Genomic DNA, 19,002 nt, shown 5'->3' on the forward strand with positions numbered 1-19,002 from the left:
GGTATTTTCCCGCACCGTAGTATTGTGTTTATACTGGTGTATCTTGTATTACATACCTTGTCCCCGCCTCTCTGCTCTCCTGCGTCTGACTCCTTTCACCAGTTGCCCACAGCCTTGACACAGAGGCCCATTATCAGCAATCATCATTCCTGTGTTCCAGTGGCACATTGTGTTAGCTAATCTAAGTGTATCATTTTAAAAGGCTAATTGATCATTAGAAAACCATTTTGCAATTAGAAGGTCAGCATCCCAGCATCTTCACTGTTGATATTGAGACGGGTGTTTTGCTGGTACTATTTAATGAAGCTGCCAGTTGAGGACTTGTGAGGTGTCTGTTTCTCAAACAAGACACTTTAATGTACTTGTCCTCTTGCTTGTGCACTGGGGCCTCCCACTCTTCTTTCTATTCTGGTTAGAGACAGTTTGCGCTGTCTTGTGAAGGGAGTAGTATAAAACGTTGTATGAGATCTTCAGTTTCTTGGCAATTTCTCTCATTGAAAAGCTTTAATTCCTCAGAACAAGAATAGACTGATGAGTTTCAGAAAAAAGTGCTTTGTTTCTGGACATTTTGAGCCAGAAACAAAGAACCCGGAAGTCAGTGATGGTACTCTCATGTGGTCTACTCTTTCCGAGCTCAGGTCTAAATCCTTGGTCCTTCCGTCACACCTCTTCTGATGTGGTGATGAATGATTTCTGGTCTAGTTCTGTGAGAGTGATAGGTGTAGTGGGGGGAGGGGGAAGAGCGATGGAGAGGGAGACGGGGGGTGGGAGTAGTGGAGGGTATGTCTATCGGGCTGGTGCTGGAGGATAGAGTGAACAAACAGGACTCAGACCCGCCTGGCTTTGGTGCACTCACCAACAGTATGTGTGTTCATTGTGAGTGACTCCATGGGGGCAGATCTCTGTACGTACCTTGTGCTGTCTATGTGGAGGCAACCATGAGCAGCCATATATCTGCTGCTACCAGGGCTGGAAAACCAGGGGTTGGTGCTGCGTCTGGTGCTGGGACTGTGGGCCTGGAAGCAACAGGAACCGGGAACCAGGAGGAAAGACAACTTGAAGAGCAAGCAGACACACAAGGGAGCCCTAGACCCAGGGGTCAGGGATGGCCCTCCACTGGGGTCCGCTTGCTCCGGGTCAAGGTGTGATGTTTGGTTTCCCCTCCATCCTCTTTTGGTGGTGGAGGGTTCCGGGTTGGTTCCGTGAGTGTGATAGTGGGAGGTAGGTGTAGGTAGAAATCGAGAGAGACAGAAATGGTGGGTGGTAGTAGAAAATGTGTTCATCGGCCTTTGCTGGTGCTGGAGCCTTGGTTGTCGTGTAAAAAGCAAAGTGACGCGGCAGCCAGGCTGAAGGCTAAAAACCGGGTCTGAGTTTTGTCTTGGTCTGGGCAGCTCGGGGGGCAGTGAAGATTTCGACTTCTATCTTGTCACCCTCCTCCTCAGTCGTTCATTCCACCGTTTGTTGCTGGTAGATCCTGATGTTCCCTGTCTCCCACTTATATAACATTTACTTAGAAATTCACTTGATGAAAGCGACAGGACTAAAAATGAACGAATTCAGCAATATTGTCTCTGTCACTAACAAATACAGTCATGGGTAATAACTCTGCAATTCACTTGAAAAGGCAAGGCGTCCTGGGAAATTATATTGGAGGCGTGGCTTGGTGGAGGCAATGTTCAAGATGATACCACTCAAATTTGGACCCCTACATGGTCGCAGTGACTCTATCGGTTTGAGAAATGACAACAAAATCACTTTACGTAACTGTACTCATATGTTACGTGCAACGGGTTTCCTTAAAAGTTTTGAGTAATGACAGCACATTGGGTTTTACAGTGCAGCCTCCACCTCCAGTCTGTTCACGTGTTCTTATAAAGTTATTGCGCAATCACGTGTGAAAACAGAGTTTTGACTGGCCACTATTGAAAAAAGGATCCCAGCTTTCTTGGACTGCGACATGTATTGCTCAACTCTTAAAATTAAGCACACGAATCGAGACAACCAGTGTAGCCTATCTGGCAAATTAAAAACATATCCACAGGAAGAGCTTCCTCCATTCACTATTCACTGTCTTGATGAATATGAGGTTGAATGAATATGTTGATGAATATGAGGTTGAAAAGTGGTGGAATTTCCCTTTAAAGACGTTGGCTTTACTGTAATATATCTCAAAGATATAGACCTCTCTCACTATGTACACTTTTTCCACTGTCATTAATAATACTTTCCTCCAGTTGAGCAAGCACACAAAGTTTCTACCGAAACTTCTGTTTCTACTGTAGTTATAGATACTGTCACTGTCTTTGGAGAACTGTCACCCTCTCCCGTGGGTGTGGGTATATAAACAGAGCCCTAACCCAAACAGCATCAGTAGCAGATGGTCTCTATAATGAAGTAAACAAGTCGTTTTGGTGGGACTGTTTTTCACTGCCCTACAGATGGGACAGGAGGGGAGAGATGGTTGGAAGACAGGGTTATAATGAGTGTGTAACTCTCTACAGTATGTGTTGAATAAGTTAATGATACAGTGTGCGTAAAGGGACAATGTTGTATGGTGGCACTTGTCGTCTCGGTAAAGATGCAGGAATATGTTTTCACATTACACAAGTTCTGTGCTTTTTCATAGGTAAAAAAAATCTCCCCTTCCTTCCTTCCCTCCCTCTCTCTCATACTCCCTCCCTCCCTCCCCCCTCCAGGTGGAGGCCATCCATCCAGACTGTGCCTTGGTGTCCCAACACATGAAGGCCCAGCAGAGCTGTATCCACACACGCAGACAGGAGGGTCGCAACCGTTCTGCCAGGACAGGTACTGTAAACCCAAACAGTACTATTCATTTATTGGATTAAGTTCTGTAAACATAATCGATGTGAAAACTTTGTAGTCACAAAGGTTTTAGGTTCCCTTAACATGCATATTCAGTCTTGATTTTGTGAGACTATTTTTGATTCAGATGAAATTTACCAGAGGTTTTAGTGAACAGGCCTTGTGGTGATAGATTTACAAATACGTCTTTCAAGTTTGACCTTGATTACATCTGACCTCCTAAACGATGACTGCACGTTTATGTTCAGAAAAAAATATTTCCAAAAATGGTGGCACAAATTTGAATTATTTACGTAGCAAGTTTTTATCTATTGTTGGCGTCAGTGTAAACTTTCTTAATGGTAAAATGTTTAAATCTGTTAGTGACCATTTCTTCTTTGACAAGATAATCCATTCACCTGACAGGTGTGTCATATCAAGAAGCTGATTAAACAGCATGAATATTACAGAGGTGCACCTGTGCTGGGAACAATAAAAGGCCACTCTAAAGTGTTCAGTTTTGTCACATAATGCCACAGATGTCTCAAGTTTTGAGGGAGCATGCAATTAGAATGCTGACTGCAGGAATGTCCACCAGAGCTCTTGCCAGATAATTTACCGTTTTTCTCAATTGCTAAAACACAATTTCTGATACCTTTCTCCATTTCTTGAAAACATTCAACACAAAACCTCATCTTCAAGCACTATTTACATAACCTCTGACTCCTCTTGCAAAATGAAACATTCGCCTCAGAACAGTTTTACATGTGTTCAAAATCAAACAGGGCTCTCAAATCATAAACAAAGTGATCAAAATGATATACACTCTCAAGCAGTCAGTAAACAAAAATAGAAAACACACGAAAAATAGAAAACACATTGTTCAAAACATACAATCCTCAGGGAGAAGTACATTTTTAATCTAAAAAAAGATTCATATTTTTCCGTCATTGTCTTTTGATGAACAAAAACATGTTCTATCATAGTAGCTCAAAATTGATCAGAAATTACTACTCTGCTTTGCTCTTTGCAATTTAGTTTTTTGTTCTTCCTCCTCCTTGTACCCCTATTTTTACAGTACTGTGCCCTGCATCTCACAAACTTGTCCTTTGTCTCTGTGATACTGTAATTCTTGTTCTTTGTTGATATGAATCTGCAACCAGTCAAAATCTATTGAGCAGTCAATACTGTTAATAAATGGAAAGCACAATGTTCAGGGCCCTACAATTTGTCCATTGTACAGTATACAGCCTACAATGCACTGTACTACAGTATCCATTCTCAGACTTTCTCCTTCCCACCTTTAACAACCTGTTTGCTCTCTGAACTGGCTTATATTGGTTGTGTCACATCATTTGAAACAGGTTAAATCAATTTTGAGTGGTTGTGTTCAATCAATGACACATGTTCTCTATTTGTATTTGATTGTTGCCACTTGTGTTTACCAGTATGGATGACATGTGCATTAAGAGTGCAGAATGTGTTTTGAGAATGAGAATGTGTTTAGAGTTTTGCTGAAAAGTGTAAGTGAGATCTGCAAATTGTGTTTTACCATGTGAAATTGTTGAAGGTATTGACAACAGACTGCATAATTAGCTAAATGAGTTCAGGCAACTGAGAACTTTGTTCAGCCAATGGGTTTTAGTGTTTTGGCAATTGAGAAAAACTGTAATGTACATTTCTCTACCCTACGCCATCTCCAACGTCGTTATAGAGAATTTAGCAGTACGTCCAACTGTGTGGGTGAGCGGTTAGCTGATGTCAATGTTGTGAATAGAGTGCCCCATTGTGGCGGTGGGGTTATGGTGTGGGCAGGCATAAGCTACGAACACAATTGCATTTTTATCCATGGCAATTTGAATGCACAGAGATTCCTGAGGCTCATTGTGAGGTCCATTTTGTTAAAGGTATCTGTGACCAACAGGTGCATATCTGTATTCCCAGTCATGTGAAATGTTGTATTTATTTTATTTAACCTTTATTTTGACAGGGAAGACATGTTTATACCAAGGTCTCTTTTCTTAATGCACCCTGAATAATTAAGTGATAATGCCCTCGATGCCAATGTTTGGAGGATATCTTGGCACGATACAACGGGTTACCAACATATTCAAATAAAAACATTATTTTGATTCATTATTTTTATTCATACTATTTCATCCTTCCAACAAATATAGTCCCTACACTAATCTTTGTATATATCCATAAAAATGATGCCAGCTGATTCATGATTTCGACTGAGAAACGCTGTGTCTGTCTTGTCCGGACTCTGGACATGTTCATTACTATGGGACAGCCTGAGATCGAATTTTAATATTGAAACAATGTTGCAAATGTCAGAGAGACAGACAGCAAGGTTTATACAAATATCTCTTGTTGAAAACTAAATGTTAGTCTAAAAGAAATGTGACATAATGTGTAGATGCTTTTTTATAGTGGAGATCCAGTTTTTAAATTTAAATTTATATATATATATTACTACCTTACAAAAGTTTGGGATAACTTAGAAATGTCCTTGTTTTCCATGAAAACATACATGAAATAAGTTGCAAAATGAATAGGAAATATAGTGAAGACGTTGACATGGTTATAAATAATTATGTATAATTGAAATAATAATTGTGTCCTTCAAACTTTGCTTTCGTCAAATAATCCTCCATTTGCAGCAATTACAGCCTTGCAGAGCTTTGGCATTCTAGTTTTCACCCCATGCTTTCTGAAGCACCTCCCACAAGTTGGATTGGCTTGATGGGCACTTCTTACGTACTATACGGCCAAGCTGCTCCCACAACAGTTCAATAGGGTTGATCTGGTGACTGTGCTGGCCACTCTATTATAGACAGAATACCAGGTTACTGCTTCTTCCCTGAAAAGTTAATGCATAGTTTGGAGTTGTGCTTTGGGTCATTGTCCTGTTGTAGGAGGAAATTGGCTCCAATTAAGCGCCATCCACATGGCATGGCATTGCAAAATTGAGTGATAGCCTTCCTTCTTCAAGATACATTTTACCCTGTACAAATCTCCCACTTTACCACCACCAAAGCACCCCCAGACCATCACGTTGCCTCCACCATGCTTGACAGATGGCGTCAAGCATTCCTCCAGCATCTATTTGTTTTTTCTGCGCCTCACAAATGTTATTTTTTGTGACATGAACACCTCAAATTTAGATTCGTATGTCCATAACACTTTCCCAATCTTCCTCTGTCCAGTGTCTGTGTTCTTTTGCCCATCTCAATCTTTTATTCTTTTTTGGCAAGTCTGCGATATGACTTTTTCTTTGCAACTCTACCTAGAAGGCCAGCCTCCCGGAGTCACCTCTTCACTGTTGATGTTGAGACTGGTGTTTTGCGGATACTATTTAATGAAGCTGCCATTTGAGGACTTGTGAGGCATCGGTTTCTCAAACTAGACACTCTAATGTACTTGTCCTCTTGCTCAGATGTGCACCGGGGCCTCCCACTCCTCTTTCTATTATGGTTAGAGCCAGTTTGCGCTGTTCAGTGAAGGGAGTAGTACACAGCGTTGTACGAGATCTTAAGTTTTTTGGCAATTTCTCGCATGGAATAGCCTTCATTTCTCAGAACAAGAACAGACTGACGAGTTTCAGAGGAAAGTTCTTTGTTTCTGGCCATTTTGAGTCTGTAGTTGAACCCATAAATGCTGATGCTCCAGATACTCAACTTGTCTAAAGAAGGCCAGTTTTATTGCTTCTATAATCAGCACAACAGTTTTCAGCTGTACTAACATAATTGCAAAAGGGTTGTCAATGATCAATTAGCCTTTTTAAAATGATAAACCTGGATTAGCTAGCACAACATGCCATTGGAACGCCGTTGTGATGGTTGCTGATAATGAGCCTCTGTACATCTGTAGATATTCCCCCCAAAAATCAGTTGTTTCCAGCTACAATATTAATTTACAACATTATCAATGTATACACTGTATTTCTGATAAATTTGATGTTATTTTAATGAACAAAAAAATATGCTTTCTTTCAAAAACAAGGACATTTCTATGTGACCACAAACTTTTGGATAGTACTATATGTATGTTGGCTATCTTATCTATCTATCTCCTACTCATTCAAGGGTTTTTCTTTTTTTAGAATATTTTCTACCTTGTAGAATAATAGTGAAGACATCAAAACTATGAAATAACACATATGGAATCATGTAGTAACCAAAAAAGTGTTAAACAAATCAAAATAGATTTTATATTTGAGATTCTTAAAAGTAGCCACCCTTTGCGTTGAAGACAGCTTTGCACACTCTTGGCATTCTCTCAACCAGCTTCATGAGGTAGTCACGTGGAATGCATTTCAATTAACAGGTGTGTCTTTGTTAAGTTAATTTGTGGAATTTCTTTCCTTAATGCGTTTGAGCCAACCAGTTGTGACGTGACAAGGTAGGCTTGGTATACAGAAGATCACCCTATTTGGTAAAATACCAAGTCCATATTATGGCAAGAACAGCTCAGATTAGCAAAGAGAAACAACAGTCAACAAATTTCAAGAACTGAAAGTTTCTTCAAGTGCAGTCGCAAAAACCATCAAGCGCCATGATGAAACTAGCTCTCATGAGGACCTCCACAGGAAAGGTAGACCCAGAGTTACCTCTTCTGCAGAGGATAAGTTCATTAGAGTTAACTGCACCCCAAATAAATGCTTCAGAGACTGTGTGAATCAGGCCTTCATGGTCGAATTGCTGCAAAGAAACAAGTACTAAAGGACATCAATAAGAAGAGACTTGCTTGGGCCAAGAAATACGAGCAATTGACATTAGACTGGTGGAAATCTTTCCATTGGTTTAAGATGTTTGATTCCAACTGCCGTGTCTTTGTGAGACGCAGAGTATTTGAATGGATGATCTCCACATGTGTAGTTCCCACTGTGAAGCATGGAGATGGTGTGAGGGTGCTTCTCTAGTGACACGGTCTGTGATTTATTTAGAATTCAAGGCACACTTAACCAGCATGGCTACCACAGCATTCTGCAGCGATACCCCCCATCTGGTTTGCACATAGTCCCACTATAATTTGTTTTTCAACAGGACAATGACCCAAAACACACCTCCAGGCTGTGTAAGGGCTATTTGACCAAGCTGCATCAGATGACCTGGCCTCCACAATCACCCGACCTCAACCCAATTGAGATGGTTTGGGAGGAGTTGGACCGCAGAGTGAAGGAAAAGCAGTGTGCAAAGCCGTTATCAAGGCAAAGGTTGGCTACTTTGAAGAAGCTAAAATATATTTGGATTTGTTTAACATTTGTTTTGGTTACAACATGATTCCATTGTCATTGTGTTACCACAATTTTGATATTGCAAGTGCACCCTCTTAAAATGTTTTATTCTTCCACAGAGCAATGGCAGCCTCAGACCCTCAAGCAATGTTACTTTGCATTGTTAATGCTGACCATACAAGGAAGATAAACCTCATCTCCCGTCCAGCAGCCGCTGTTGACGTTAAACATTTTGAAGGAACATTTTGAGTTGAACCACGACTTCCTCTTGCAGTATGAAGACCCTGACATTGATGGACAACTTACCTGCTTGATGATCATTGAAGAGTTGCCACAAAAAGCAACACTGCACATTTCAGTGGAAGAAGGAGATTCAAGTTCTACTCCAACCACTGACAGAATTACGGGGACCATGTCTGTTCCCTCAGCAACGTGTTGTATCAGTTCCCACAGCCCTATATTTCCTCAGCCCTATTTTCCCTCAGCTGGTCCTTCAGCTGTCCTTCAGTTCTATCAGTTCAGCTGATCCTTCAGTTCTATCTTCTAAACCATGGATCGGCAACCCAAATGAGAGATACTTTTTTCAAATTCTCTCAATAGCTAGTATTTTTGGAACTGCACTGAATGTATCCCTGTTTAAGAGGGGGAAAGCAGAAAATATGGGCATTATAGACAACTGGATGTTATGTGATAACAAATATTTCACATGGCGTATATTTTTTACACCGTTGATGTACACTCTAAAAAAATGCTAGGCTGCCCCAACTGCTGGTTTGCAGACGTTGTACGATTATTTTCTTAAACACAATACCAGACGTATTTCATAAGGCCTTATTTTGAGGGCCTAGTTTTACCCTAATACAGGATCTTGAAACTCATACACATCACTTTCAACCAAACCACTCCCATCATTATCATATTTCCCAGCATACTCTGCAACAGCAAGTTGCAAGTGAATAAAAATGTTAAATTGGAAATACGGTTTATGTGTCTTTCTGTTGGGGAAGGGGCGACGTATGGGCTGGCAGTTCCTGGATTGAGGTGGCAGTTGTTTGATCCGTGTTGTGTCCAAATCAAATCATATTGTATTAGTCACATGCGCCGAATACAACAAGTGCAGACTTAACAGTTAAATGCTTACTAACCAACAATGCAGTTACAAAAATAAATATGAATACGAATAATAGATAAAAGTAACAAGTAATTAAAGAGAAACTGTAAAATAACAATAGCGAGACTATATACAGGGGGGTAATGATACAGAGTCAATGTGCAGAGGCACCGGTAAGTTGAGGTAGTATGTACATGTAGGTAGTGTTATTAAAGTGACTGCATAGATGACAAGAGTAGCAGTGGTGTAAAGAGGGGGTGAGGAGGTGGTGGGGGGCACTGCAAATAGTCTGGGTAACCATTTGACTAGATGTTCAGGAGTCTTATGGCTTGGGGGTAGAAGCTGTTTAGAAGCCTCTTGGTGCTCCAGTACCACTTGCAGTGCAATAGCAGAGAGAACAGTCTATGACTAGGGTGGTTGGAGTCTTTGACAATTTTTAGGGCCTTCCTCTGACACCGCCTGGTATAGAGGTCCTGGATGGCAGGAAGCTTGGCCCCAGTGATGAACTGGGTCGTAGGCACAACCCTCTGTCATGCCTTGCGTTTGGAGGCTAGCAGTTTCCATACCAGGCAGTGATGCAACCACTCGATGCAACCACTCGATGGTGCAGCTGTAGAATCTTTTGAGGGTCTGAGGACCCATGCAAAATATTTTCAGTCTCCTGAGGGGGAATAGGTTTTGTCATGCCCTCTTCATGACTGTCTTGGTGTGCTTGGACCATGTTAGTTTGTTGGTGATGTGGACACCAAGGAACTTGAAGCTGTCAACCTGCTCCACTGCAGCCCGTTGATGAGAATGGTGGCTTACTCTGTCCTCTTTTTCCTGTCGTCCACAATCATCTCCTTTGTCTTGATTACTTCGAGGTAGAGGTGGTTGTCCTGGCACCACATGGCCAGCCACATGGCCAGGTCTCTGACCTCCTCCCTGTAGGCTGTCTCGTCATTGTCGGTGATCAGGCCTACCACTTGTGTCCTCTGCAAATTTATTGATGGTGTTGGAGTCGTGCCTGGCCGTGCAGTCATGAGTGAACACGGAGTACAGGAGGGGACCGAGCATGCACTACTGAGGGGCCCCTGTGTTGAGGATCAGCGTGGCGGATGTGTTATTACCTACCCTTACCACCTATGGGGCAGCCCATCAGGAAGTCCAGGATCCAGTTGCAGAGGGAGGTGTTTATTCCCAGGGTCCTTAGCTTATTGATGAGCTTTGAGGGCACTATGGTGTTAAATGCTGAGCTGTAGTCAATGAATAGCATTCTCACAAAGGTGTGGATCTGTTGGGGCGGTATGCAAATTGGAGTGGGTCTAGAGTTTCTGGGATGATGGTGTTGATGTGAGCCATGACCAGCCTTTCAAAGCACTTCATAGCTACAGACGTGAGTGCTACGTCGGTAGTCATTTAGGCAGGTTACCTTAGTGTTCTTGGGCACAGGGACTATGGTGGTCTGCTTAAAACATGTTGGTATTACAGACTCGGACAGGGAGAGGTTGAAAATGTCAGTGAAGACACTTGCCCTGCGGCCTTGTGAATGTTGACCTGTTTAAAGGTCTTACTCACATCGGCTGCGGAGAGCATGATTAGTCTTCCGGAACAGCTGGTGCTCTCTTGTATGTTTCAGTGTTATTTGCCTCGAAGCAAAAGTATCTATTCTTTCCATTAAATCTTTGACCAATCTCTGTCATGCTCACAGACCTGGTGGAGTAGCATGAATTTCAAGTAATTAGCAACAAAGCAGTTGTGATTTCAAATCCCAAGTGAAATATAGTCACAATTAACCAGCATTCAGCAGCATACTGTCCCTTTACAGCAGGGGTGTCAAAGTCAAATGGACGGAGGGCCAAATAAAAAAATCAGCTACAAGACGAGGGCCGGACTGTTCGAATGTTCATTGAAACATTTTTAAATGACGCATATAGTCTAGTGAACCTAATTGAACCTACTGAAAACCTAACAAATATATTACAATATGATCAGATAAATAAAGCAATATTTTCTTATGGCTCTGTCAGTAATCTTTAATTTTCAACAGACACAAAAGACAAATTTCCTTTATATAAATATCCCCATAACATGAACATTAAATGAAAGAAACCGGTATTCGAGGCACCATCAGTAGACTATATTTTCTATTTTAGCAAAAGTGGGCTAAATTTACTTCAAAGAAAAAACAATAATAGCAATTTTCTATCATCCACTCAACTGAAATATTTTTAAAATATAATTGGATTGAAATACAAAAAAATAAAGTGCAAAAATCTATTAATCAAAAACAACACTTTGTTTAAGGAGAAGTAACATGCAGTGAAAACAAATATTAAATTTTAACTTTTAAACTTGAACTGAGTAAAAACTCTAAATATGTGATTGCACAGTAATGTTCACTTGTTTGAGGTTGTCGACTTCTGTGTGATGTTTTGTTCAGGTTCATCAAAGAAAACAGTTGTTCACACAGGTATGTGCTGCCAAACATAGACAACGTTTGAGCAGCCTGGATGCGCAGCTGGGGCATTGTGCCGGGGAGGAAACGGGCAAACTCCGCAGCACCCACTGCCGCATATTTTTCCCTCAGTGCATCATTGCATTGGAGGTCAATCAACTCCATTTGGAGGTTTGGTGGTGAGCTTTCCACGTCAACAGCAAATGGGTTACCGAGCAGTTCCAACCTGCTTTTTTGTGCTTCAAAGTCAGCAAATCGGCGTCGAAAGTCAGTGGTAAGCATACCTATTTTATCAGCCAACTGTGTGCTCGGGAACGCACTGGTAGAGAGCTTCTCTTTCATGGTCTGGCAGCTGGGAAAGTGGCTCAAATTTTCTTTCCGCATCTGCGTCTCCCACAGAGTCAGTTTGGTTTTAAATGCCTTCACTGTACTGTACATATCAGAGATGACACGATCCCGACCCTGCAGCTGCAAGTTTATTGCATTCAGATGACTCATAATGTCACACAGAAAAGCCATTTCACACAGAAACATTTCGTCTCGGAGTTGTGTTGTGTCTTTCCCTTTGCTGTCCAAGAATAGACAAATCTCCTCACGAAGCTCGAAACATCTTTGAAGCACCTTTCCCTGGCTTAGCCATCGCACCTCTGTGTGATAAGGCAAATCACCATGCTCCGTTTCTAACTCCGTCAGAAATGCCTTGAACTGGCGGTGATTCAAACCTTTGGCTCTGATAAAGTTAACTGTGCGCGTGATGATGCTCATTACATGCTCCATTTTCAAGGCTTTACCGCACAACGCTTCCTGGTGTATGATACAATGATAAGCTGTCAGCTCACCTGTCGCGTTTTCCTCTTGCATCTTTTCCCGTATCTTCGCCACCAGTCCGCTCCTGTGTCCACACATCGCAGGTGCTCCGTCGGTTGTCAAACCCACGAGTTTTTCCCAAGGCAGCTCCATCTCATTTACACATCTTGACACCTCTTCATACAAATCATGCCCCGTAGTTGTGCCATGCATAGGACGTAAAGCCAAAAACTCCTCTGTCACGCTTAGGCTGGAGTCCACTCCGCGGATGAAAATTGACAACTGGGCAATGTCAGAAATGTCGGTGCTCTCATCCACAGCCAAGGAATATGCAATAAAATCTTTTCCCTTTTTCACAAGCTGCTCTTTTAGATTGATGGACAACTGGTCTACTCTCTCGGCAATGGTGTTTCTGCTCAGACTCACATTTAAAAAGAGTTGCCTTTTTTCTGGGCAAACTTCGTCACAAACTTTAATCATGCAGTTTTTGATGAAATCCCCCTCCGTAAATGGCCGGGCTGATTTAGCGATCTCTTCTGCCAAAATAAAACTGGCCTTGAAAGCAGCCTGGCCTTGTGATTTGGCTTTTTTGAACAGAGCCTGTCGAGATTTGAGGCCTCGTTTTAATTCCTCTGCCTTTTGTAGCCTTTGTTCCATGTCCATATTCTTGTTTTTGTCCGCGTGTTTCGTTTCATAATGTCGTCTCAGATTACACTCTTTCAGTACCGCCACACTTTCTCCACACAGAAGACACACAGGTTTTCCAGCTACCTTCGTGAACATATACTCCGACTCCCACCTTGTTTGAAACCCCCGGTTCTCAGTATCCACCTTCCGTTTTGCCATTTTTGATGGGTATCTGAAAGTTAATTTTACTGTGATGCTGACGACTGCTGTGCCAATAAATATTGAAATGAAGCAGCCTACTGCTCGGTGCGTCACCTTTGCATTGTGGGAAATGTAGTATTGGTGCGTGTAAAAGATCTGCGGGCTGCCGGCTTGCTGCGGGCCGGTTCTAATAATAAATCAAGATCATCCCAGGGGCCGTAAAAAACCTTCTTGCGGGCCGGATGTGGCCCGCGGGCCTTGACTCTGACATATGTGCTTTACAGCAATAACACCTTAATTCAGTAACTTGTTGTTTACCTTACTTCCACTGCAACCAGTAGCCTGTAGTGTACCGACAAATTACAGGATTTAAAAAAAAGTGCTGTCATGTCTTTGGTATCATTAAACTGAAGACTTATTTTTATCAAATACATTCTCTGTAATTATTATTATGTGGTTAAACTAACCTTAATCATGTAAATGTAATTAACTAGGAAGTCGGAGCACAAAGGAATATATTCAGATTACAAAATTGTAATTTTCCAAAAAAAGATATTTCAGATATTTTAATATTGTAAATGGTTGGTTATCTGCCTGAACCCAGTCTTCACTATGAGTCATCCATACATCAATTGTCTTAAATTTTTTAGGTAGTTAGTAAATAAATGATCACAGAAATGCATAAACAAACGAACAGTAGATGTAACGGTTCTCTTGTTGTGAAGTAGAAGCGGACCAAAAAGCAGCGTGGTGGTTGTTCATTGTATTTTAATGAAGACACGATACATGAACAAACTAACGAAAACAAGAAACGTGAGAACTCAAAACAGCCCTATCTGGTGCAAACACAAAGACAGGAACAATCACCCACAAACACACAGTGAAACCCAGGCTACCTAAGTATGATTCTCAATCAGAGACAACTAATGACACCTGCCTCTGATTGAGAACCATACTAGGCCGAAAACATAGAACTGCCCCAAAACATAGAAAAACAAACATAGACTGCCCACCCAACTCACGCCCTGACCATACTAAATAAATACAAAACAAAGGAAATCGAGGTCAGAACGTGACAGTAGATATAGTTACAAGGAAATGATAGCAGAGTTTCCTTAGTGGGATAAACCGGTAAAACCGGTAAAATAAAAACTACAATGTTGATAATTATAACAATTGAAATGCTAACCCTTTGCACATGAACGCTCACTCATTCGGGAATAATTGCAATCAATATACAGTGCCTTGCGAAAGTATTTGGCCCCCTTGAACTTTGCGACCTTTTGTCACATTTCAGGCTTCAAACATAAAGATATAAAACTGTATTTTTTTGTGAAGAATCAACAACAAGTGGGACACAATCATGAAGTGGAGCGACATTTATTGGATATTTCAAACTTTTTTAACAAATCAAAAACTGAAAAATTGGGCGTGCAAAATTATTCAGCCCCTTTACTTTCAGTGCAGCAAACTCTCTCCAGAAGTTCAGTGAGGATCTCTGAATGATCCAATGTTGACCTAAATGACTAATGATGATAACTACAATCCACCTGTGTGTAATCAAGTCTCCGTATAAATGCACCTGCACTGTGATAGTCTCAGAGGTCCGTCAAAAGCGCAGAGAGCATCATGAAGAACAAGGAACACACCAGGCAGGTCCGAGATACTGTTGTGAAGAAGTTTAAAGCCGGATTTGGATACAAAAAGATTTCCCAAGCTTTAAACATCCCAAGGACCACTGTGCAAGCGATAATATTGAAATGGAAGGAGTATCAGACCACTGCAAATCTACCAAGACCTGGCCGTCCCTCTAAACTTTCAGCTCATACAAGGAGAAGACTGATCAGCGATGCAGCCAAGAGGCCCATGATCACTCTGGATGAACTGCAGAGATCTACAGCTGAGGTGGGAGACTCTGTCCATAGGACAACAATCAGTCGTATATTGCACAAATCTGGCCTTTATGGAAGAGTGGCAAGAAGAAAGCCATTTCTTAAAGATATCCATAAAAAGTGTTGTTTAAAGTTTACCACAAGCCACCTGGGAGACACACCAAACATGTGGAAGAAGGTGCTCTGGTCAGATGAAACCAAAATTGAACTTTTTGGCAACAATGCAAAACGTTATGTTTGGCGTAAAAGCAACACAGCTCACACCACCCCCACTCTCAAACATGGTGGTGGCAGCATCATGGTTTGGGCCTGCTTTTCTTCAGCAGGGACAGGGAAGATGGTTAAAATTGATGGGAAGATGGATGGAGCCAAATACAGGACCATTCTGGAAGAAAACCTGATGGAGTCTGCAAAAGACCTGAGACTGGGACGGAGATTTGTCTTCCAACAAGACAATGATCCAAAACATAAAGCAAAATCTACAATGGAATGGTTCAAAAATAAACATATCCAGGTGTTAGAATGGCCAAGTCAAAGTCCAGACCTGAATCCAATCGAGAATCTGTGGAAAGAACTGAAAACTGCTGTTCACAAATGCTCTCCATCCAACCTCACTGAGCTCGAGCTGTTTTGCAAGGAGGAATGGGAAAAACTTCAGTCTCTCGATGTGCAAAACTGATAGAGACATACCCCAAGCGACTTACAGCTGTAATCGCAGCAAAAGGTGGCGCTACAAAGTATTAACTTAAGGGGGCTGAATAATTTTGCACGCCCAATTTTTCAGTTTTTGATTTGTTAAAAAAGTTTGAAATATCCAATAAATGTTGTTCCACTTCATGATTGTGTCCCACTTGTTGTTGATTCTTCACAAAAAAATACAGTTTTATATCTTTATGTTTGAAGCCTGAAATGTGGCAAAAGGTCGCAAAGTTCAAAGGGGGCCGAATACTTTCGCAAGGCACTGTATATATTTACGCTCAGTGTGTCGTCGTGGTCTCTGTTGGAAAGTTTGTTTCTGTTGGAGAGTTTGTCCACCCTCTCACTCTCTGCCGTGGTTAGAATGGATAGTTCAGAGTAACATTCAGCAATGTTGTTATAGAATAGATGTTTCAGCAGTTGAGGGTCTTCGCATTCAATGATGTTGAATTCCTAGCTGCAGACTAGTAATTAGTATCAAAGATCTGTTCTTATTCTGTCTGTTCGATAGTCTCAGAGTTTAACCATGTGGTATGGTTAAGAATTCAGCAATCGTCTGAAACCTTAGCCCTCTCGTGGTTATCGAGGTAAGCTAGTCTCTACTCAAACTTTAGCCCTCTCGTAATTGAGAGAAGCATGGTCTGAAGATAAATTCCCCAAGGTGGGGGTTATATTCGTAAGAACAAAAAGGGGCTGTCCCACGACGCCAAATCAATGTATGTGCTCATGGGGCAGACCTATGATTTAGTTAAACTCCAAAGGGAATTGGATTTTCCTTCATTAAACTCGCTGTACCCAAAGAGTGCAACGTCATGACAGTGTATTTCATGGCATAAAAGGAAACATGTCAGAGAGGTAAAGAACAGGATGGTTTTTCAGAACCATCACAGCTGTCCCGCCCTGAACGTAGAGAGCGTTTTATGTCTCTATTTTGGTTGGTCAGGGTGTGATTTGGGTGGGCAGTCTATGTTCTATGATGTTCTATTTCTATGTGTTTGGCCTGGTATGGTTCTCAATCAGAGGCAGCTGTCTATCGTTGTCTCTGATTGAGAACCATACTTAGGTACCCTTTTACCCCACCTGTTTTGTGGGAAGTTAACTTTGACTTTGTTCAGGGCACATAGCTCAAAGCTTCACGGTTTGGCTTTGTTCTTTGTTTTGTTGGCGTCATTTTTAATAAAGAGAAAATGTACTCTTACCATGCTGCACCTTGGTCCAGTCCTTCAGCCAGCCGTGACAGAACTTCCCACCACCAACGGACCAATCAGCATGGTAAGGTGGACTCCTGGACATGGGAGGACGTTCTGGACGGCAAGGGAGTCTACACATGGGAGGCGATCCTGGCGGGAAGAGATCGCCTTCCATGCGGACAGGTGGAGGCAGCTAGGAGAGCAGAGGCAGTCGGAGAAAGGAACCAGCGGTATGTGGGAACACGGCTGGCAAGGAAGCCCGAGAGGCAGCCGCAAATAATTTTTGGGGGGGGGGCACACGGGGAGTGTGGCAGAGTCAGGAAGCAGACCTGAGCCAACTCCCCGTGCTTTCCGTGGAGTGCATGGGACTGATCAGGCCCCGTGCTATGGGGTGATGTTCACGGTGTCGAGGCGGAGCATTCACAGGCCGGTGTGCTCGGTGCCAGCGTCCAGTATTTGCCGGGTGGAAGCTGGCATCCAGCCAGAACGGGTGGGGCCAGCTCTGCGCTCGAGACCACCAGTGCGCCTCCACGGCCCAGTGTATCCGGTGCCTCGGCCAAGGAAGAGGCCTCCTGGATGTCCCCGGTGAGTCCTGTGACTGCTCCCAGAGCCAGGTCTCCTGTGCGTCTCCCCAGCCCGGTGAGTCCTGTGCCTGCCAGAGTCTCCCTCCTGTCCGAAGCTGCCAGAGTCTCCCTCCTGTCCGGAGCTGCCAGAGTCTCCCTCCTGTCCGGAGCTGCCAGAGTCTCCCTCCTGTCCGGAGCTGCCAGAGTCTCCCTCCTGTCCGGAGCTGCCAGAGTCTCCCTCCTGTCCGGAGCTGCCAGAGTCTCCCTCCTGTCCGGAGCTGCCAGAGTCTCCCTCCTGTCCGGAGCTGCCAGAGTCTCCCTCCTGTCCGGAGCTGCCAGAGTCTCCCTCCTGTCCTGAGCTGCCAGAGTCTCCCTCCTGTCCGGAGCTGCCAGAGTAAAAAAAAAAAAAATACAGTAGAAGATAAATAAATAGGTTTGTCCTTGCCCTCGTCCCCTTCTTACTCTCACTCCTCTTCCTCTAACTCTCTCTCCAAAATTGGCTTCCATTGTTGCCTATTTATAGTGCTCAAGCTCTGATTTCTAAGTGAAGAAATTAGCTAGGTGTTGTCACACGTCAGCACTGGGTGTAGGTAATCTGTAACTGAGTGTGGCATTTGGAATGGCAGTGTTTTCCAAACGAAACACAAGACCTGTTAGTTTTGAATGATGTGTCTAATGTAGAGAACTGTGTTTAGTGTTTTGCAGAAGTGTGTTTTACAATTGCAAACTGAGTGTAAAGCAGATAATGTGCTCGCAGTTTTGCAGACTTGGTTTGAAGATCAGGACATGAGTTAATGGTTTCACTGAGTGTGCCTCAAGTACCACTTTTAGTGTGTAAGCGATTGTGAAAAACTGTAATCTGAGAGTGGTTACATTTCTCCAGGCCCATCCCTCTACTGTCTCTTAAGGGGAAAGCAATCTAAAAGTAACTGAATGTATTCAGATTACATTACTGAGTTTGGGTAATCCAAAAGTTACGTTACTAATTTTAAAAAATGGACTAGTAACTAGTAACTATAACGGATTACATTTAGAAAGTAACCTACCCAACCCTGGTCTGTTACCTGTGTGAAGCAGGATATGAAATCTGACACCACTTGAAGCTGGGATGTCAATCTTATCATTTAATTCGCTCTTCCGACTGTCCATAGACTCATGGCTGAACCTTATATCACAGCCACTAAAAGCAAATATGCCTGGAATCAATACATCATAATGCAGCAGGAGAGAGTGGTTTTATTACTGTAGCACATATAGAGATTGATTTATAGCCAGTAATTTAAAATATTTCACAGATTTTAAACAAAACAACACTTTCTCTTTGTAAAGACGGACAAGATTAATGAGATTTCAGGAAGCCAAGCTAGAGCTCTGTGAGACGTTCACAGCGATCGGGGCAGAAGTTTTGATCAAGAGAGACGTTTAGAAAATATG

At 42.5% G+C, this 19,002-nt stretch overlaps 1 protein-coding gene across 1 annotated transcript in view; it reads left to right on the plus strand.

The window, feature by feature from the left end:
* Positions 1 to 938: 938 nt before the first annotated feature.
* The window catches only part of LOC110520956 (pituitary adenylate cyclase-activating polypeptide type I receptor-like), a 60,614-nt gene continuing 42,550 nt past the window's right edge, over positions 939 to 19,002 (plus strand). The window contains exons 1-2 of the mRNA XM_090230776.1: positions 939 to 1,142; positions 2,697 to 2,805. Coding sequence (XP_090086902.1) covers positions 939 to 1,142; positions 2,697 to 2,805 — 313 coding nt within the window. The remainder of the gene's footprint in view (positions 1,143 to 2,696; positions 2,806 to 19,002) is intronic.

This window comes from Oncorhynchus mykiss, chromosome 4 (assembly GCF_057628025.1).
Source record: "Oncorhynchus mykiss isolate SJ-2025 chromosome 4, ASM5762802v1, whole genome shotgun sequence".
In the NCBI taxonomy this organism is placed as follows: domain Eukaryota; kingdom Metazoa; phylum Chordata; class Actinopteri; order Salmoniformes; family Salmonidae; genus Oncorhynchus; species Oncorhynchus mykiss.